A 15,733-nucleotide genomic window follows, 5' to 3' on the forward strand; every position below is an offset into this window, starting at 1 on the left:
CCACTGTGATAAAGAGTCACTCGGTTGATCATCTCACCCCTCTGACTACATAGAATACAACAGCCACTTATATACTCTTTTGCACAATGCATTGGTCAGCAATTTCCTCCGAAATCTTACAACCTTGCAACTTCAGCTAATTTCTTTGTTACAACAGCTAATTTCTGTCTTACTTTATTGTTTACATAAAATGGAAAAACACTATCTGAATGTTATGGAATGCAGAAGTCCAAGGTTTCTTTCACAGGACATTATAGTGCTATTTCGTTACAGGAATTTCCCCAGGACCCAGGTCTTATCTTAGTGTTATCTAAAATCTCAACACGTCTTCGCCTTCAGACCTTGTGAAGTAGTCTCAGTCGCACCGACTCTGTCAGGGAGGGTGGAATACTGCTCTTAAGAGTCAGCCTGACCCAGAATTCACAGTTTCAGCAGAAATTATACACAGAATGCTGAAGTCAGAGCTTTTAGCCAGAAAGATGCAGCTGTCAGGCTTCTTAAGTTTGAGCCTTTAGACATGCAGTTCATGGGTCATAATCTGACTTGTCAGTGTCAGAAAAGAGCAAATCAATTCAACTCCTTTCTGAGTCTGGTCTAAAAGCCAACTCTGTAAGGTTCATCTGGGTGCATTAGTGCTTACCATCACAGTGTAGATGGTAGGCCTATCTCTGTTGAGCCTCTAGTTGTTTGCTTCATGAGAGATTTATTATTAAGCCCCTCCCCCCCTGTCAAATCTCTGACTATGTCATGAGACCTCAATGTCATCCTCGCCCAGCTGTTGAAAGCTCCTTTTTGAGCCATGTGATTCCTGTCATCTGAAGTACCTCACGATCTTATTTTTGGTGGCAGTCACTTCAGCTCGCAGAGTCAGTGAGACTTAGGCCTTCGTAGCTAACCCACAGTAGTTCTCCATTCCTTCTCAAGATTGTGTTGGAGTTCCATCTTAACCAGTCAGTTGTTTTTCCAACATTTTCCTGAAACCTGGCAAAAGTGCACTGCGCCCTTGGACTGTAAGCAAGCCTTAGTCTTCTATATAGAGCGGACTAAAGCCCATAGACAGTCCACCCAACTCTTTGTTTCTTTTAACCGAAACATGATGGGGGCAGCCATCGGTAAACATATTTATCCATGGGTTAGCAGACTGCATCTCTTTCTCCTGTGCCCAGGCTGGTCTGATGCTGGGGGTTCATGTCATGGCTTGCAGCCATGGCTCTGACACTGTGTCAGTATTGAAGAGATTTGCAAAGCTGCAGTGTGGTCTTCAGTCCACACATTTACATCTCAGTACTGTCTTGAGCAGAATACCTGATGTGACAGCTGGTTTGATCAGACAGTTCTGCAGAATTTGTTTGGAGTCTAGAATTGAATTCCACCCTCCTAGGCCCATTCTTTTCTATTCCAGGCTGCACTTTCACAACAGGGCTGCTTTTGTTGTTAGTGTTATTGGCTCTGGTTGGCCTTACCATTGCAAGATCCTATTGACCATTGTTTGTTGCTTTTAGTGAGCCTGGTAGCTAGGGATTCCCACATTTGAGAAAACTATGTCCTGCTTGTCCTTGGAGAAAGCAAAGTTAGTTACTTGTAGCAGTGTTCTCTGAGGACAGTAGGATATATAGAAACATAGAAACATGACGGCACATAAAGGCCAAAGGACCCATCCAGTCTGCTCATCCTCTGTAACCCCTAATTCTTCCTGTTCCTAAGCGATCCCACATGCTTATCCCATGCCTTTTTAAATTCTGGAACAGTCCTTGACTCCACTACCTCCACCGGGAGGCCATTCCATGCCTCCACCACCCTTTCTGTGAAATAATACTTCCTTAGATTACTCCTAAGCCTATTCCCTCTTAATTTTGTCATATGCCCCCTCATTCCAGAGCTCTCCTTCATTTGAAAAAGGCTCTCTTCCTGTACATAAATGCCCTTGAGATATTTAAACGTTTCTATCATGTCTCCTCTCTCTCTCCTCTCTTCCAGAGTATACATGTTGAGGTTCATAAGCCTGTCCCTATAATTTTTGCATTCAAGACCGCTTACTGATTTCGTAGCCGCCCTCTGGACCGACTCCATCCTGTTTATATCTTTCCGTAGGTGCGGTATCCAGAACTGCACGCAGTACTCCAAATGAGGCCTCACCAGAGAACACAACGGCACTATCACCTCCATTTTCCTGCTGGTCATGCCCCTCTTTATGCACCCAAGCATCCTTCTGGCTTTGGCTGTCACTTTTTCTACCTGTTTGAAAGCTTTAAGGTTGTCAGACACAATCACCCCCAAGTCCCGCTCTTCCTTCGCACACTGAAGCACTACACCCCCCTATACTGTACCGTTCCCTCGGAGTTTTGCCACCCAAGTGCATGACCCTGCATTTTTTGGGATTAAACCTTAGTTGCCAAATATCGGTCCATTCCTCAAGCTTTGCTAGGTCCTTCCTCATATCATTCACACCCTCCAGGGTGTCCACCCTGTTGCAGAGTTTAGTATCATCCGCAAGAAGACAAACCTTACCAGACAGCCCTTCCGCAATATCGCTCACAAAGACGTTAAAAAGAGCCGGCCCTAGGACCGATCCCTGCGGTACTCCATTGATGACCTCCTTTTCTTCAGAGCAAGCTCCATTTACCACCACCCTTTGTCTCCTACCATTCAACCAATTTTTTACCCAGTCAGTTACTCTAGGTCCCGCACTGAGGGAACTCAATTTATTTATCAGTTGCCTGTGCGGAACCATGTCAAAGGCTTTGCTGAAATCCAAGTATACCACATCAAGCGCCCCTCCCACATCCAACTGTTTGGTCAGCCAGTTGAAGAAGACAGTCAGATTCGTCTGACACGACCTATCATTAGTGAAGCCATGCTACCTCGGGTCTCACATTCCATGTAGTTCAAGAAATGTCACAATCCTCCTTTTCAGAAGCATTTCCATTAGCTTACTCACCACCGAGGTCAGAATGACAGGTCTGTAATTCCCAACCTCTTTCTTACTTCCACTCTTGTACAAAGGAACCACATCCGCCCTTCTCCAGTCCACCGGGACCACTCCAGTTTCTAAGGAAGCATTGAAGAGGTCCGTCAGTGGAGCCGACAGAATTTCTCCGAGTTCCTTAAGCACCCTCGGGTGTATACCATCAGGTCCCATCACTCTGTCTACTTTTAGTTTGGCAAGCTCCTCACGAACACAGTCCTCCGTAAACGGGTCTTGGTCTACCATACATCCATCCCCTTTAGCCTTTGTTTTCTGCACCCCTACCCCCGGTCTTTCATTCGTGAACACAGAGTTAAAATAATCGTTAAGCAGTTCAGCTTTTTCCTTATCATCTTCCACATATTTCTCTCCCAGCTTTGAGCCTCACAATGCTATTATGGCACATACCCTCCAACCTCCCCTAGGAGTTGAATTCTTTGTGCTCTCTGCTCTTTACCTAACTGCAGGCCCCATGTGAGTCGGATGGGTGGGTGGTTTGGCCTGCCAAAGGCTTCTGGAATCTTCAGTATTCTAGGCAGTGTCCACACCAGGGCTCTGTAGAAGACATCACCCATATGTGAAAATATATGTCCTGTTGTCCTCGGAGAACACCTGCTTTGCTTTCATAAACTTTGCTTTTCATAAACATGTATACAGTAAAGTAATTAGTTTACGGCAGCATTGGGAACATCTTTCAAGTCATACCATTAGTCTGAATGAGAAAAGTACCCAGAAGTAGTGGCTCATAAGTATATATATGGGCAGGTTAATTTTTATTCTCCGAGGACAAGCAGGCTGCTTGTTCTCACTGATGGGTGACGTCCACGGCAGCCCCTCCAATCGGAACTTCTCTAGCAAAGGTCTTTGCTAGTCCTCGCGCGCCGATGCGCACCGCGCATGCGCGGCCGTCTTCCCGCCCGAACCGGCTCGTGTTCGTCAGTCTTCTTTGTCCGCGCTCGGTAGGGTCATGTTTTGCGCCGTTCGCGCCCCTTAAGTTGACCCTCGCGCGTCTTTTTGACTTTTTGCTAAAAAAAAAAAAAAAAAGGGATTCCGGAGAAGGGCCTTTTGGTCTTTTTCCCTTTCCCCTATTTCTAGTTTTTGGCCCCGTTAAGTTTTCTTTCGTTTTCGGGGTAGGCCCCTTTGAGGCCTCGGGTCGAGTTTTTTTCTCCCCATCATTTTGGTGCCTTACCGCAATTACGAGTTTTGATTTCGCCGGCGTGATTTTTCCGCCCATGTCATCGAAGTCTCCCAGCGGCTTCAAGAAGTGCACCCAGTGCGCCCTGGTAATCTCGCTCACTGATAGGCACGCGTCGTGTCTTCAGTGTCTGGGGGCTGGGCACCGCCCGCAGGCCTGCAGTCTTTGCGCCCTTTTACAGAAAAGGACTCAGGTAGCGAGATTGGCCCAGTGGAACGTTTTGTTCTCGGGCTCTTCATCGGCACCGGGAGTATCGAGTGCGTCGACGTCGACAGCGTCAACACCTCCGCCCTCGGCCGCGACAGTATCGATTGCATCGAGGCATCGACCCTCTGCATCGTCGGGGCCAAGGCATCGGAAGGCTGCGTCGGCGTCGGTGGTACCGGGACCTCCGCTTCTGCTGATGTCGTCGGACGGTGGTGCTTCGTCTGGAGTGCAGGTGGGGGCTGTCCATTCCCCTGCTGGTGGCGGTGAGCCTTCGGGTGGGTCTCCCCCTACCCTGAGGGCTCCTGCGGTACAGCCCCTCCGAGACCGACCTGCTTCGGCCTCGGCCCCGAGGAAGCGACGGTTGGATTCTATGTCCTCGTCGTCGGTACCGGGAAGCTCCGGTGACATGCTTCGTTTGAAAAAGTCAAAGAAGCATCGACACCGGTCTCCTTCCCGCGTCGGTACCGAGAGCTCTGGGTCACCGAGGGAGTTGGCACCCAGTAGGCATCGGCACCAGGAAGACCGCTCACCCTCTGTTCAGGAGGTGTCGATGTGCTCCACCTTGGACAGCCCGGAACAACCTCCACGCCCGGAACAGACTCTGACTTCGACTCCTGCATTGGCTTCCATGTCTTTCTCCACAGTCGCCCTGCACGAGAGTCTCCGGGCCGTTCTCCCAGAGATCCTGGGAGAACTGTTGCGCCCTTCCCCTCCGGTACCGGGGGTGCTTGCGCCACCGGTACCGTCGAGTGAGGCGCCGGCTGGCCCCTTGCCCGGGGTGAGGTCTCCGACATCGGTGCCGCTTGCGGTACCGACTGCGGTCGCCTCCCAGGAAGGCTCCCCGACGACGTCGGCAGAGGGAGCTTCACCGGTGCGGACGAGGGAGTCTACCTCTCGACGCTCCCACCGTGGCCGTGGTTCCACGGAGTCAAGTCGGGCACGGCTTCAGACACAGGTTCATGAACTTGTGTCTGATACCGATGGTGAGGCCTCGTGGGAGGAGGAGGAGGACATCAGATATTTCTCTGACGAGGAGTCTGATGGCCTTCCTTCTGATCCCACTCCCTCCCCTGAAAGGCAGCTTTCTCCTCCCGAGAGTCTGTCTTTTGCGGCCTTTGTCCGGGAGATGTCTATGGCCATCCCCTTCCCGGTGGTTGTGGAGGACGAGCCCAGGGCTGAAATGTTTGAGCTCCTGGACTATCCTTCTCCACCTTAGGAAGCGTCCACAGTACCCATGCATCATGTCCTAAAAAAGACATTACTGGCGAACTGGACCAAGCCTCTAAGTAATCCCCACATTTCCAAGAAGATCGAGTCCCAGTACCGGATCCATGGGGACCCAGAGCTGATGCGCACTCAGTTGCCTCACGACTCTGGAGTTGTGGATTTGGCCCTAAAGAAGGCTAAGAGTTCTAGGGAGCATGCTTCGGTGCCCCGGGCAAAGACTCTAGAACCTTAGACTCCTTTGGGAGGAAGGCCTACCATTCCTCTATGCTCGTGGCCAAAATTCAGTCTTACCAGCTCTACACGAGCATACACATGCGGATCAATGTGCGGCAGTTGGCGGACTTGGTGGACAAGCTCCCTCCTGAGCAAGCCAAGCCATTTCAGGAGGTGGTCAGGCAGCTGAAGGCGTGCAGAAAATTTCTGGCCAGAGGGGTGTATGACACCTTTGATGTTGCGCCCAGGGCCGCTGCTCAAGGTGTGGTGATGCGCAGACTCTCATGGCTGAGTGCCTCCGACCTGGAGAATAGGATCCAGCAGCGGATTGCGGACTCGCCTTGCCATGCGGATAATATTTTTGGAGAAAAGGTCGAACAGGTGGTAGAACAGCTCCACCAGCGGGATACCGCTTTCGACAAGTTCTCCCGCCGGCAGCCTTCAGCTTCTACCTCCACAGGTAGACGTTTTTATGGGGGAAGGAAGACTGTTCCCTACTCTTCTGGCAAGCGTAGGTACAATCCTCCTTCTCGACAGCCTGCGGCCCAGGCTAAGCCCCAGCGCGCTCGCTGTCGTCAGCAGCGTGCGACTCAGCAAGGCCCCTCGGCTCCCCAGCAAAAGCAAGGGACGAGCTTTTGACTGGCTCCAGCAGAGCATAGTCGACATCAAAGTGTCAGTGCTGGGTGATCTGCCGGTCGGGGGGAGGTTGAAAGTTTTTCACCAAAGGTGGCCTCTCATAACCTCCGACCAGTGGGTTCTCCAAATAGTCCGGCAAGGATACACTCTCAATTTGGTGTCCAAACCTCCAAATTGCCCACCGGGAGCTCAATCCTACAGCTTCCAGCACAAGCAGGTACTTGCAGAGGAATTCTCCGCCCTTCTCAGCGCCAATGCGGTCGAGCCCGTGCCATCCGGGCAAGAAGGGCTGGGATTCTATTCCAGGTACTTCCTTGTGGAAAAGAAAACAGGGGGGATGCGTCCCATCCTAGACCTAAGGGCCCTGAACAAATATCTGGTCAAAGAGAAGTTCTGGATGCTTTCCCTGGGCACCCTTCTTCCCATGATTCAGGAAAACGACTGGCTATGCTCTCTGGACTTGAAGGACGCCTACACTCACATCCCGATACTGCCAGCTCACAGACAGTATCTGTGATTTCAGCTGGGCACACGTCACTTCCAGTACTGTGTGCTATCCTTTGGGCTCGCCTCTGCGCCCAGAGTGTTCACGAAGTGCTTGGCTGTAGTAGCAGCGGCACTTCGCAGGCTGGGGGTACACGTGTTCCCATATCTCGACGATTGGCTGGTGAAGAACACATCCGAGGCAGGAGCTCTACAGTCCATGCAGATGACTATTCGCCTCCTGGAGCTACTGGGGTTTGTGATAAATTATCCAAAGTCCCATCTTCTTCCAGTACAGAGACTCTAATTCATAGGAGCTCTGCTGGATTCTCGGACGGCTCGTGCCTATCTCCCAGAGGCGAGAGCCAACAACTTGTTGTCCCTCGTCTCGCGGGTGCGAGTGTCCCAGCAGATCACAGCTCGGCAGATGTTGAGATTGCTGGGCCACATGGCCTCCACAGTTCATATGACTCCCATGGCCCGCCTTCACATGAGATCTGCTCAATGGACCCTAGCTTCCCAGTGGTTTCAGGCTGCTGGGGATCTAGAAGACATGATCCACCTGTCCACGAGTTTTCTCAATTCCCTGTATTGGTGGACGATTTGGTCCAATTTGACTCTGGGACGTCCTTTCCAAATTCCTCAGCCACAAAAAGTGCTGACTACGGATGCGTCTCTCCTGGGATGGGGAGCTCATATCGATGGGCTTCACACCCAGAGAAGCTGGTCCCTCCAGGAACGCGATCTGCAGATCAATCTCCTGGAGTTACGAGCAGTCTGGAACGCTCTGAAGGCTTTCAGAGATCGGCTGTCCCATCAAATTATCCAAATTCAGACAGACAACCGGGTTGCCATGTACTACGTCAACAAGCAGGGGGGCACCGGATCTCGCCCCCTGTGTCAGGAAGCCGTCAGCATGTGGCTTTGGGCTCGCCGTCAGGGCATGGTGCTCCAAGCCACATACCTGGCAGGCGTAAACAACAGTCTGGCCGACAGGTTGAGCAGGATTATGCAACCTCACGAGTGGTCGCTCAACTCCCGAGTAGTGCGCCAGATCTTCCAGGTGTGGGGCACCCCCTTGGTAGATCTCTTTGCATCTCGAGCCAACCACAAAGTCCCTCAGTTCTGTTCCAGGCTTCAGGCCCACGGCAGACTGGCATCGGATGCCTTCCTCCGAAGAACCATGGAGATTGGAGTGTTTTCCGACCCTCATCACACAGGACGAAGGGGCGCTTCTGCATCCCAACCTCCGGTCTCTGGCTCTCACGGCCTGGATGTTGAGAGCGTAGACTTTGCCTCTTTGGGTCTGTCAGAGGGTGTCTCCCGCATCTTGCTTGCTTCCAGGAAAGATTCCACTAAGAGGAGTTACTTCTTTCTATGGAGGAGGTTTGCCGTCTGGTGTGACAGCAAGGCCCTAGATCCCTGATGGCGAACCTATGACACGCGTGTCAGTACTGACACGCGTAGCCATTTTCAGTGACACGCGGCCGCATGTGGCCGCATACAGAGAAGCAGCGGAGTTCCTTGCTGACACCCGGGGCGGATCGCCGATGCGCCCCCCCCCCCCCCCCCGGTGCAGCGCGACCCCCCCCCCCCCCCCCCGGCGAAATCACCCGGTGCATGTTTACCCGCTGGGGGTGTGCCGTGTGCGCTCCTATTGGCTCCCTCCCTGCTGCTCCCTCTGCCCCGGCTCCTCACTTCCGGCCGGCGGAGCAGAGAGCAGCGGAATGCCGTGGGGGACGCATCTCTGAGGGCCCTGTGATCACCATTACCAGCAACCATCATCCAATCTACTGTTCTGGGGTGTCGTGGATTTGTAATTGACCACCATTACTGAGATAGGTGAGGGGGAGGCTGGGAGAGGCGAGGGCATGTGCTATGGGTGCCGTTTCCCGCCATTAGAAATAGCGGCAGCCATCTTAATTTACATAAGGTGGTCAGTTAGGCTAGTTAACCCTTAATTGCCTGCAGGGCTAACAGGCTATCTATAATTCTATCTTCTGTCTCTGCCCCCCTGATGGAGAACTCAAAAAATAAAAAACCAAGGTTAAGTAAAGGAAGTGGTAGTAGCAGTAGCCGACCCTTTCAAGAGACATGGACCGAGATGTATGGCATTATAGAAAAAAATGGCAAATCATTTTGCGTTCTATGTACTGAAACGGTAGTAAGCAGAACGTGGAATATAAATAGACATTTTACTAATCATTCCCAGCTCTTGAAAAAAAGTGAGGATGAACGGAAGGAATACATTTCCAGGCAGCTACACTTTTATAAGAGCCAATCTAAGTCCATCCTTAAATTTGTAAAAGGTTCTACAAATTTAACATCTGCAAGTTTGAGCATTGCTCACTCCATAGCTCAGCATGGAAAAGCACTCACGATATGCAGAATAAAGATGCAATTATTAAGAGAATATCTGAGTTACCAGGAAATTTGGAGTGCCTGGATCCGATTACCAGACACTTTTAGCACCCTGAAAAATATAGCAATGGCTTTACTCACAATTTTTCCCTCTACGTACTTTTGTGAAACCTTATTCTCAGCGTTAAATAATATCAAACCAACAAAGAAACAGATTGACAGATGAAGTTAGTAGCGCTTGCTTGGGCTTGAAGTGTACAAAATACCAACCTTCAATTGAAGATTTAGCCAATGAAATTCAGCAACAAAAAAGTCACTAATAGGCAGATTAGTTAAAGAATTCCCCCTCCCCCTCACTTATCTTAGTTCATGGCACCCCACACAAGTTAAATAATATCAAGACCAACAAAAGAAACCGACTGACAGATGAACAAAGAAGTCACTAAGTAGGTAAGTTAAATAATTAGTTTTTGGTTTATTAAATACAGTTTTATATTACAATTATACATTTTTGTTATTTAAACTATAAATATCGCGAAATTATGTTTTTTTTCTCGAAGTGACACACCACCCGAGTTATGCTCGGTTTTTTGGCGAATTTTGACACACCAAGCTCAAAAGGTTGCCCATCACTGCCCTAGATCCTCGCTCTTGTCCTACACAGACCCTGCTTGAATACCTTCTGCACTTGTCTGAGTCTGGTCTCAAGACCAACTCTGTAAGGGTTCACCTTAGTGCAATCAGTGCATACCATTACCGTGTGGAAGGTAAGCCGATCTCAGGACAGCCTTTAGTTGTTCGCTTCATGAGAGGTTTGCTTTTGTCAAAGCCCCCTGTCAAGCCTCCTACAGTGTCATGGGATCTCAATGTCGTTCTCACCCAGCTGATGAAACCTCCTTTTGAGCCACTGAACTCCTGCCATCTGAAGTACTTGACCTGGAAGGTCATTTTCTTGGTGGCAGTTACTTCAGCTCGTAGAGTCAGTGAGCTTCAGGCCCTGGTAGCCCAGGCCCCTTACACCAAATTTCATCATAACAGAGTAGTCCTCCGCACTCACCCTCAGTTCTTGCCAAAGATTGTGTCGGAGTTCCATCTGAACCAGTCAATTGTCTTGCCAACATTCTTTCCCCGTCCTCATTCCTGCCCTGCTGAACGTCAGCTGCACACATTGGACTGCAAAAGAGCATTGGCCTTCTATCTGGAGCGGACACAGCCCAACAGACAGTCCGCCCAATTGTTTGTTTCTTTTGATCCCAACAGGAGGGGAGTGGCTGTGGGGAAACGCACCATATCCAATTGGCTAGCAGATTGCATTTCCTTCACTTACGCCCAGGCTGGGCTGGCTCTTGAGGGTCATATCACGGCTCATAATGTTAGAGCCATGGCAGCGTCGGTAGCCCACTTGAAGTCAGCCACTATTGAAGAGATTTGCAAAGCTGCGACGTGGTCATCTGTCCACACATTCACATCTCATTACTGCCTGCAGCAGGATACCCGACGCGACAGTCGGTTCGGGCAGTCAGTGCTTCAGAATCTGTTCGGGGTTTAGGATCCAACTCCACCCCCCTAGGCCCATGTTTTATTCTGTTCCAGGCTACACTCTCAGTTAGTTGGAAAAATTGTTAGGTCAATCTCAGTTATGTCCTCGCCGTTGTGAGGCCCAATTGACCATGTTTGTTGTTTTGAGTGAGCCTGGGGGCTAGGGATACCCCATCAGTGAGAACAAGCAGCCTGCTTGTCCTCGGAGAAAGCGAATGCTACATACCTGTAGAAGGTATTCTCCGAGGACAGCAGGCTGATTGTTCTCACAAACCCGCCCGCCTCCCCTTTGGAGTTGTGTCTTCCCTTATTTGTCTTGCTACATATGGGACTGACGAACACGAGCCGGTTCGGGCGGGAAGACGGCCGCGCATCGGCGCGCGAGGACTAGCAAAGACCTTTGCTAGAGAAGTTCCGATTGGAGGGGCTGCCGTGGACGTCACCCATCAGTGAGAACAATCAGCCTGCTGTCCTCGGAGAATACCTTCTACAGGTATGTAGCATTCGCTAAATGATTGGTTGCTGAAGCTGCACTCTGGAAGTTTTTTTTGAGTGACGTCAATAATTGCATGAGCAACTACTTCTGCTTGCTTCTTTCATTCAGTGTCGACTTGAATGGTGGCACCATGTATCTTTTCACATTTGTTGGAACACAGTACTTGGATCACAGTAGACTAATATAAAAATGTACAGTGTGGAATAGTTTTAAGCAATAGACTGCAAAAGTTGAGAAAAAGGAAGATCAAGAGGCTATTTTGATAGATGACTCTAGCAAATTTCTCCCACCATTTGTTTTTAAGCTATTAAATACAAATCAATATATGCATCCAGCTTCTCATATATCTGTACACAACTATGGCATGAATTACCAACCACCTTGAGAACAACACATGACCTGATGACCTTCCGGAAATCACTGAAGACCTATCTGTTCTAAAAAACGTTCAAAAAAGATCCCCCATAAAATACCGACACATAAACTTCACCAGATACAAGTTTAATGGAACTGTTCAAATCTGTTTGTTCTAACTTACACCATAATTATTGAACATTATATTTTATCCTGTTATCATTATGTTATGTTCTATCTAGTTACTCACTTCTCATTATACACAATTTTCTTATGCACCATAACTGCAACAAGGCTGAAATTATTATTCCGTTAAAATGATTGCCATAAGATTCTCATGCACTTTATTTGTTATCTATATTCAGATTTCCTTATCCCATTAATGTGATTGTTGTTGTATTATATTGTAATCCACATTGAGCCTGCAAATAGGTGGGAAAATGTGGGATATAAATGCAGCAAATAAAATAAAAATAAGCTCATTTTTCTTATCAGGGAATCAAAAGCTTCTTTCCTTACTCCTTTCCATTCATCAATTAGCAAGAAGCCAGATATCATTCACAGCTTCTCCTCCTTCCACATTCAGCTGTTGCCTGAGAGTCATCATGCACAACTGAGTTGAAGAATAGGAAGATGGAAAAGAAGTAAAACATGACTAGGTTTAATTTAAACTGGCTACGGTGCAATTCTTATTCATACTCCAGTCTCTGAATAATGTCAGTTTTGTTTTCTTTTTTTTATTCACCAGTGGCTGCTTTCTTTCCTCTTGGTAATCTGGATGGGAGTCACCTGGTTGGCCCACTGTCTTCTGGGTTGCTGGAGCAGTCCTAACAAGACTCCCTCTTCTCCTGCTTCTACTCCCACACCACTCATAGACAGCAGCATGTCCAGTGATTGGGAGGATGATAGTCTTGGAGATGATGTGTTTGATCTGCCAGTGAAAGCTGCCTCACCCAGATCCCTGCAATACCATGAAGGCACAGGGTACCTACACACCCAAAACAAGTAACTATCTCTCTTATTTCCATTTCTGATGTATTAGGTTCATGTCCAAGCTAGTCAACACCTTGCTAGCATTTAAAGAAAGCCTCATTGTTTTCATTGCCTGGGTTATATTTCTGGTATGAGGCATCCTACTAACAGTTAGAAAGTAAAATACCCCTGTGTTTCTCTGACTGTTTTCATGTCTGAATAAAATGCTTTAGTGTTTCCTGTCCTTGAGTTGTGTTTGTGGGCTGTATGACCTACCTATTTCATGGTGTCTCTGTAGGACAGGGCAGTAAGCAAGTGGGGTGGGTTTATATATTTATTTTTGTATTATGAGTGATTTTTTGACCCATATTTCAGTAACCAAAGTGTTGTTGTTTTTCTCTCTTTCTTTCAGTATCCAGAATTCGCCAGAGGTTTTCCCCTGCCCCTCGATGGGTAACACTTCAACACCTCGGAACCCCTCCCCTGAATATAGCATCAGAAGCAGAAAGAGGTGAGGCTTGGACTTAAATAGGAACACTGGGAATCCCTGATTAGGGATGTTGGTAAATGGGATTCCATGGGTTTAACACTGTTTTACTGTGGGATAGCAATACAGAAAGGGTTTCAGCTTCGATATTAACTCATGTAGAAAATCTGACCTCACAGTACTTTTTAATGAATGCAAAAGTGGTGTTTAATTATTCTGTGGCATGCAAATTCTTTTATTTTTTATTTTTTTTATGTGGCCACGTGGCTACTGCGGGAAATAATTTGCCAGGTCCGGGGTAGTGTAGAATGACTGGAGTGGAGGAGTGTAGCCTGTTGATTAATGCAGCGGGCTTTTATCCAAAATAAGTACCTGTATATAATATGTAAATAGCCTTGATTGTAACCACAGAAAGGTGGTGAGCGATATTGCGGAAGGGCTGTCTGGTAAGGTTTGTCTCTTTGCGGATGATACTAAACTCTGCAACAGGGTGGACACCCTGGAGGGTGTGAATGACATGAGGAAGGACCTAGCAAAGCTTGAGGAATGGACCGATATTTGGCAACTAAGGTTTAATCCCAAGAAATGCAGGGTCATGCACTTGGGTGGCAAAAATCCGAGGGAACGGTACAGTGTAGGGGGTGTAGTGCTTCAGTTTGCGAAGGAAGAGCAGGACGGGGGTGATTGTGTCTGACGACCTTAAAGCTTTCAAACAGGTAGAAAAGTGACGGCCAAAGCCAGAAGGATGCTTGTGTGCATAAAGAGAAGCATGACCAGCAGGAAAAAGGAGGTGATAGTGCCGTTGTATACGTCTCTGGTGAGGCCTCATTTGGAGTACTGTGTGCAGTTCTGGAGACCGCACCTATGGAAAGATATAAACAGGATGGAGTCGGTCCAGAGGGCGGCTACGAAATTAGTAAGCAGTCTTGAATGCAAAAATTATAGGGACAGGCTTATGAACCTCAACATGTATACTCTGGAAGGAGAGGAGACGTGATAGAAACATTTAAATATCTCAAGGGCATTTATGTACAGGAAGAGAGCCTTTTTCAAATGAAGGAGAGCTCTGAAATGAGGGGGCATACAACAAAGTTAAGAGGGAATAGGCTTAGGAGTAACCTACGGAAGTATTATTTCACAGAAAGGGTGGTGGAGGCGTGGAATGGCCTCCCGGTGGAGGTAGTGGAGTCGAGGACTGTTCCAGAATTTAAAAAGGCATGGGATAAGCATGTGGGATTGCTTAGGAACAGGAAGAATTAGGGGTTACAGAGGATGAGCAGACTGGATGGGTCATTTGGCCTTTATGTGCCGCCATGTTTCCTATGTATATCAAGGTCCATCCACTTTCCCTGATTGAGAATCTACCAGCCACCCCTTTCTCTTCCCAAACCAACCAACCTGCCCCAGATACCTTTCTACATCGCCCCCCCCCCCCCCCCCCAAATCTGGTGACCCTATTAAAAGAAAAAAAAATTCCCTGGTGTCAACCCCACCCACCCAACCCCTCCTGAAGGTACCTCCTACCACCAACCCCACCTGCTCAAAAAAAAAAAAACCCAGAACCTTCCGCTCCCTGGTGTCTAGTGGCAGGTACCACCAATCATCTCTCCCCCACCCCCCAGAGGTAGAAGCAATGCCCACCTGCCTCTGGTGCTGCCAACTTGAAAAATAGAAGCACCAATGGGGGGTGTTGGGTGGGTGTCAGTAGATATCAGGGGTTTATTTTATTTTTTAGTCGGGGAGAGAGAAGGGATGGTGCTGCTTGACATCAGGCATGGGTTTTTTCCCCTTGAGTCTGGGGGGTTGGGGGTAACTACAGAAGGGGTCAGGTGGGTGGGGAGGGGGTGCCACTAGACAGCAGAGATTAATTTTTTAGTTGGGAAAATGGGATCAGGTAGCGGGCTGATAACAGATATTGACAGATTGTACAAGTTTGTTTTTAAAATGTCACCCTTCCTGTAAGTGCCTGAGCCAATTACTGCTCATGCAGTAGCAAGAAGGGTGATGTTTTGCAATGAGCTGCAGCGGCCAATCCAGGTCAAGGGCACCTGGCAAGCTACCCAAACGTACAAACATTTTATACAAGTTATTCCCGAAATTGTGGATTTTTCCCAAGTCCATTTAGTAGCAGTCTATGGACTTGTCCTTTAGGAAACCGTCCAACCCTTTTTAAAACTCTGCCAAGTTAACCGCCTTCACTATGTTCTCCGGCAATGAATTCCAGATTACACGTTGGGTGAAGAAACATTTTATCCTATTTGTTTTAAATTTACTACATTGTAGTTTCATCACATGCCCCCTAGTCCTAGTATTTTTGGAAAGTGTGAACAGACGCTTCACATCCACCTGTTCCACTCCACTCATTATTTTATATACCTCTATCATGTCCCCCCACAGCCGTCTCTTCTCCAAGCTGAAAAGCCCTAGCCTCCTTAGTCTTTCTTCATAGGGAAGTCGTCCCATCCCCGCTATCATTTTAATCGCCTTCGCTGCACCTTTTCCAGTTCTACTATATCTTTCTTGAGATGCTGTGACCAGAATTGAACACAATACTCAAGGTGCGGTCACACCATGGAGCGATACAACGGCATTATAACA

General features: G+C 48.4%; 1 protein-coding gene across 1 annotated transcript in view; it reads left to right on the plus strand.

Annotated features, from left to right (window-relative positions):
• Positions 1-15,733, plus strand: part of PKMYT1 (protein kinase, membrane associated tyrosine/threonine 1) — a 226,367-nt gene that overhangs the window by 122,053 nt on the left and 88,581 nt on the right. The window contains 2 exon segments of the mRNA XM_030210271.1: positions 12,425-12,681; positions 13,061-13,159. Coding sequence (XP_030066131.1) covers positions 12,425-12,681; positions 13,061-13,159 — 356 coding nt within the window.

This window comes from Microcaecilia unicolor, chromosome 7, assembly GCF_901765095.1.
Source record: "Microcaecilia unicolor chromosome 7, aMicUni1.1, whole genome shotgun sequence".
Taxonomy (NCBI): Eukaryota; Metazoa; Chordata; class Amphibia; order Gymnophiona; family Siphonopidae; genus Microcaecilia; species Microcaecilia unicolor.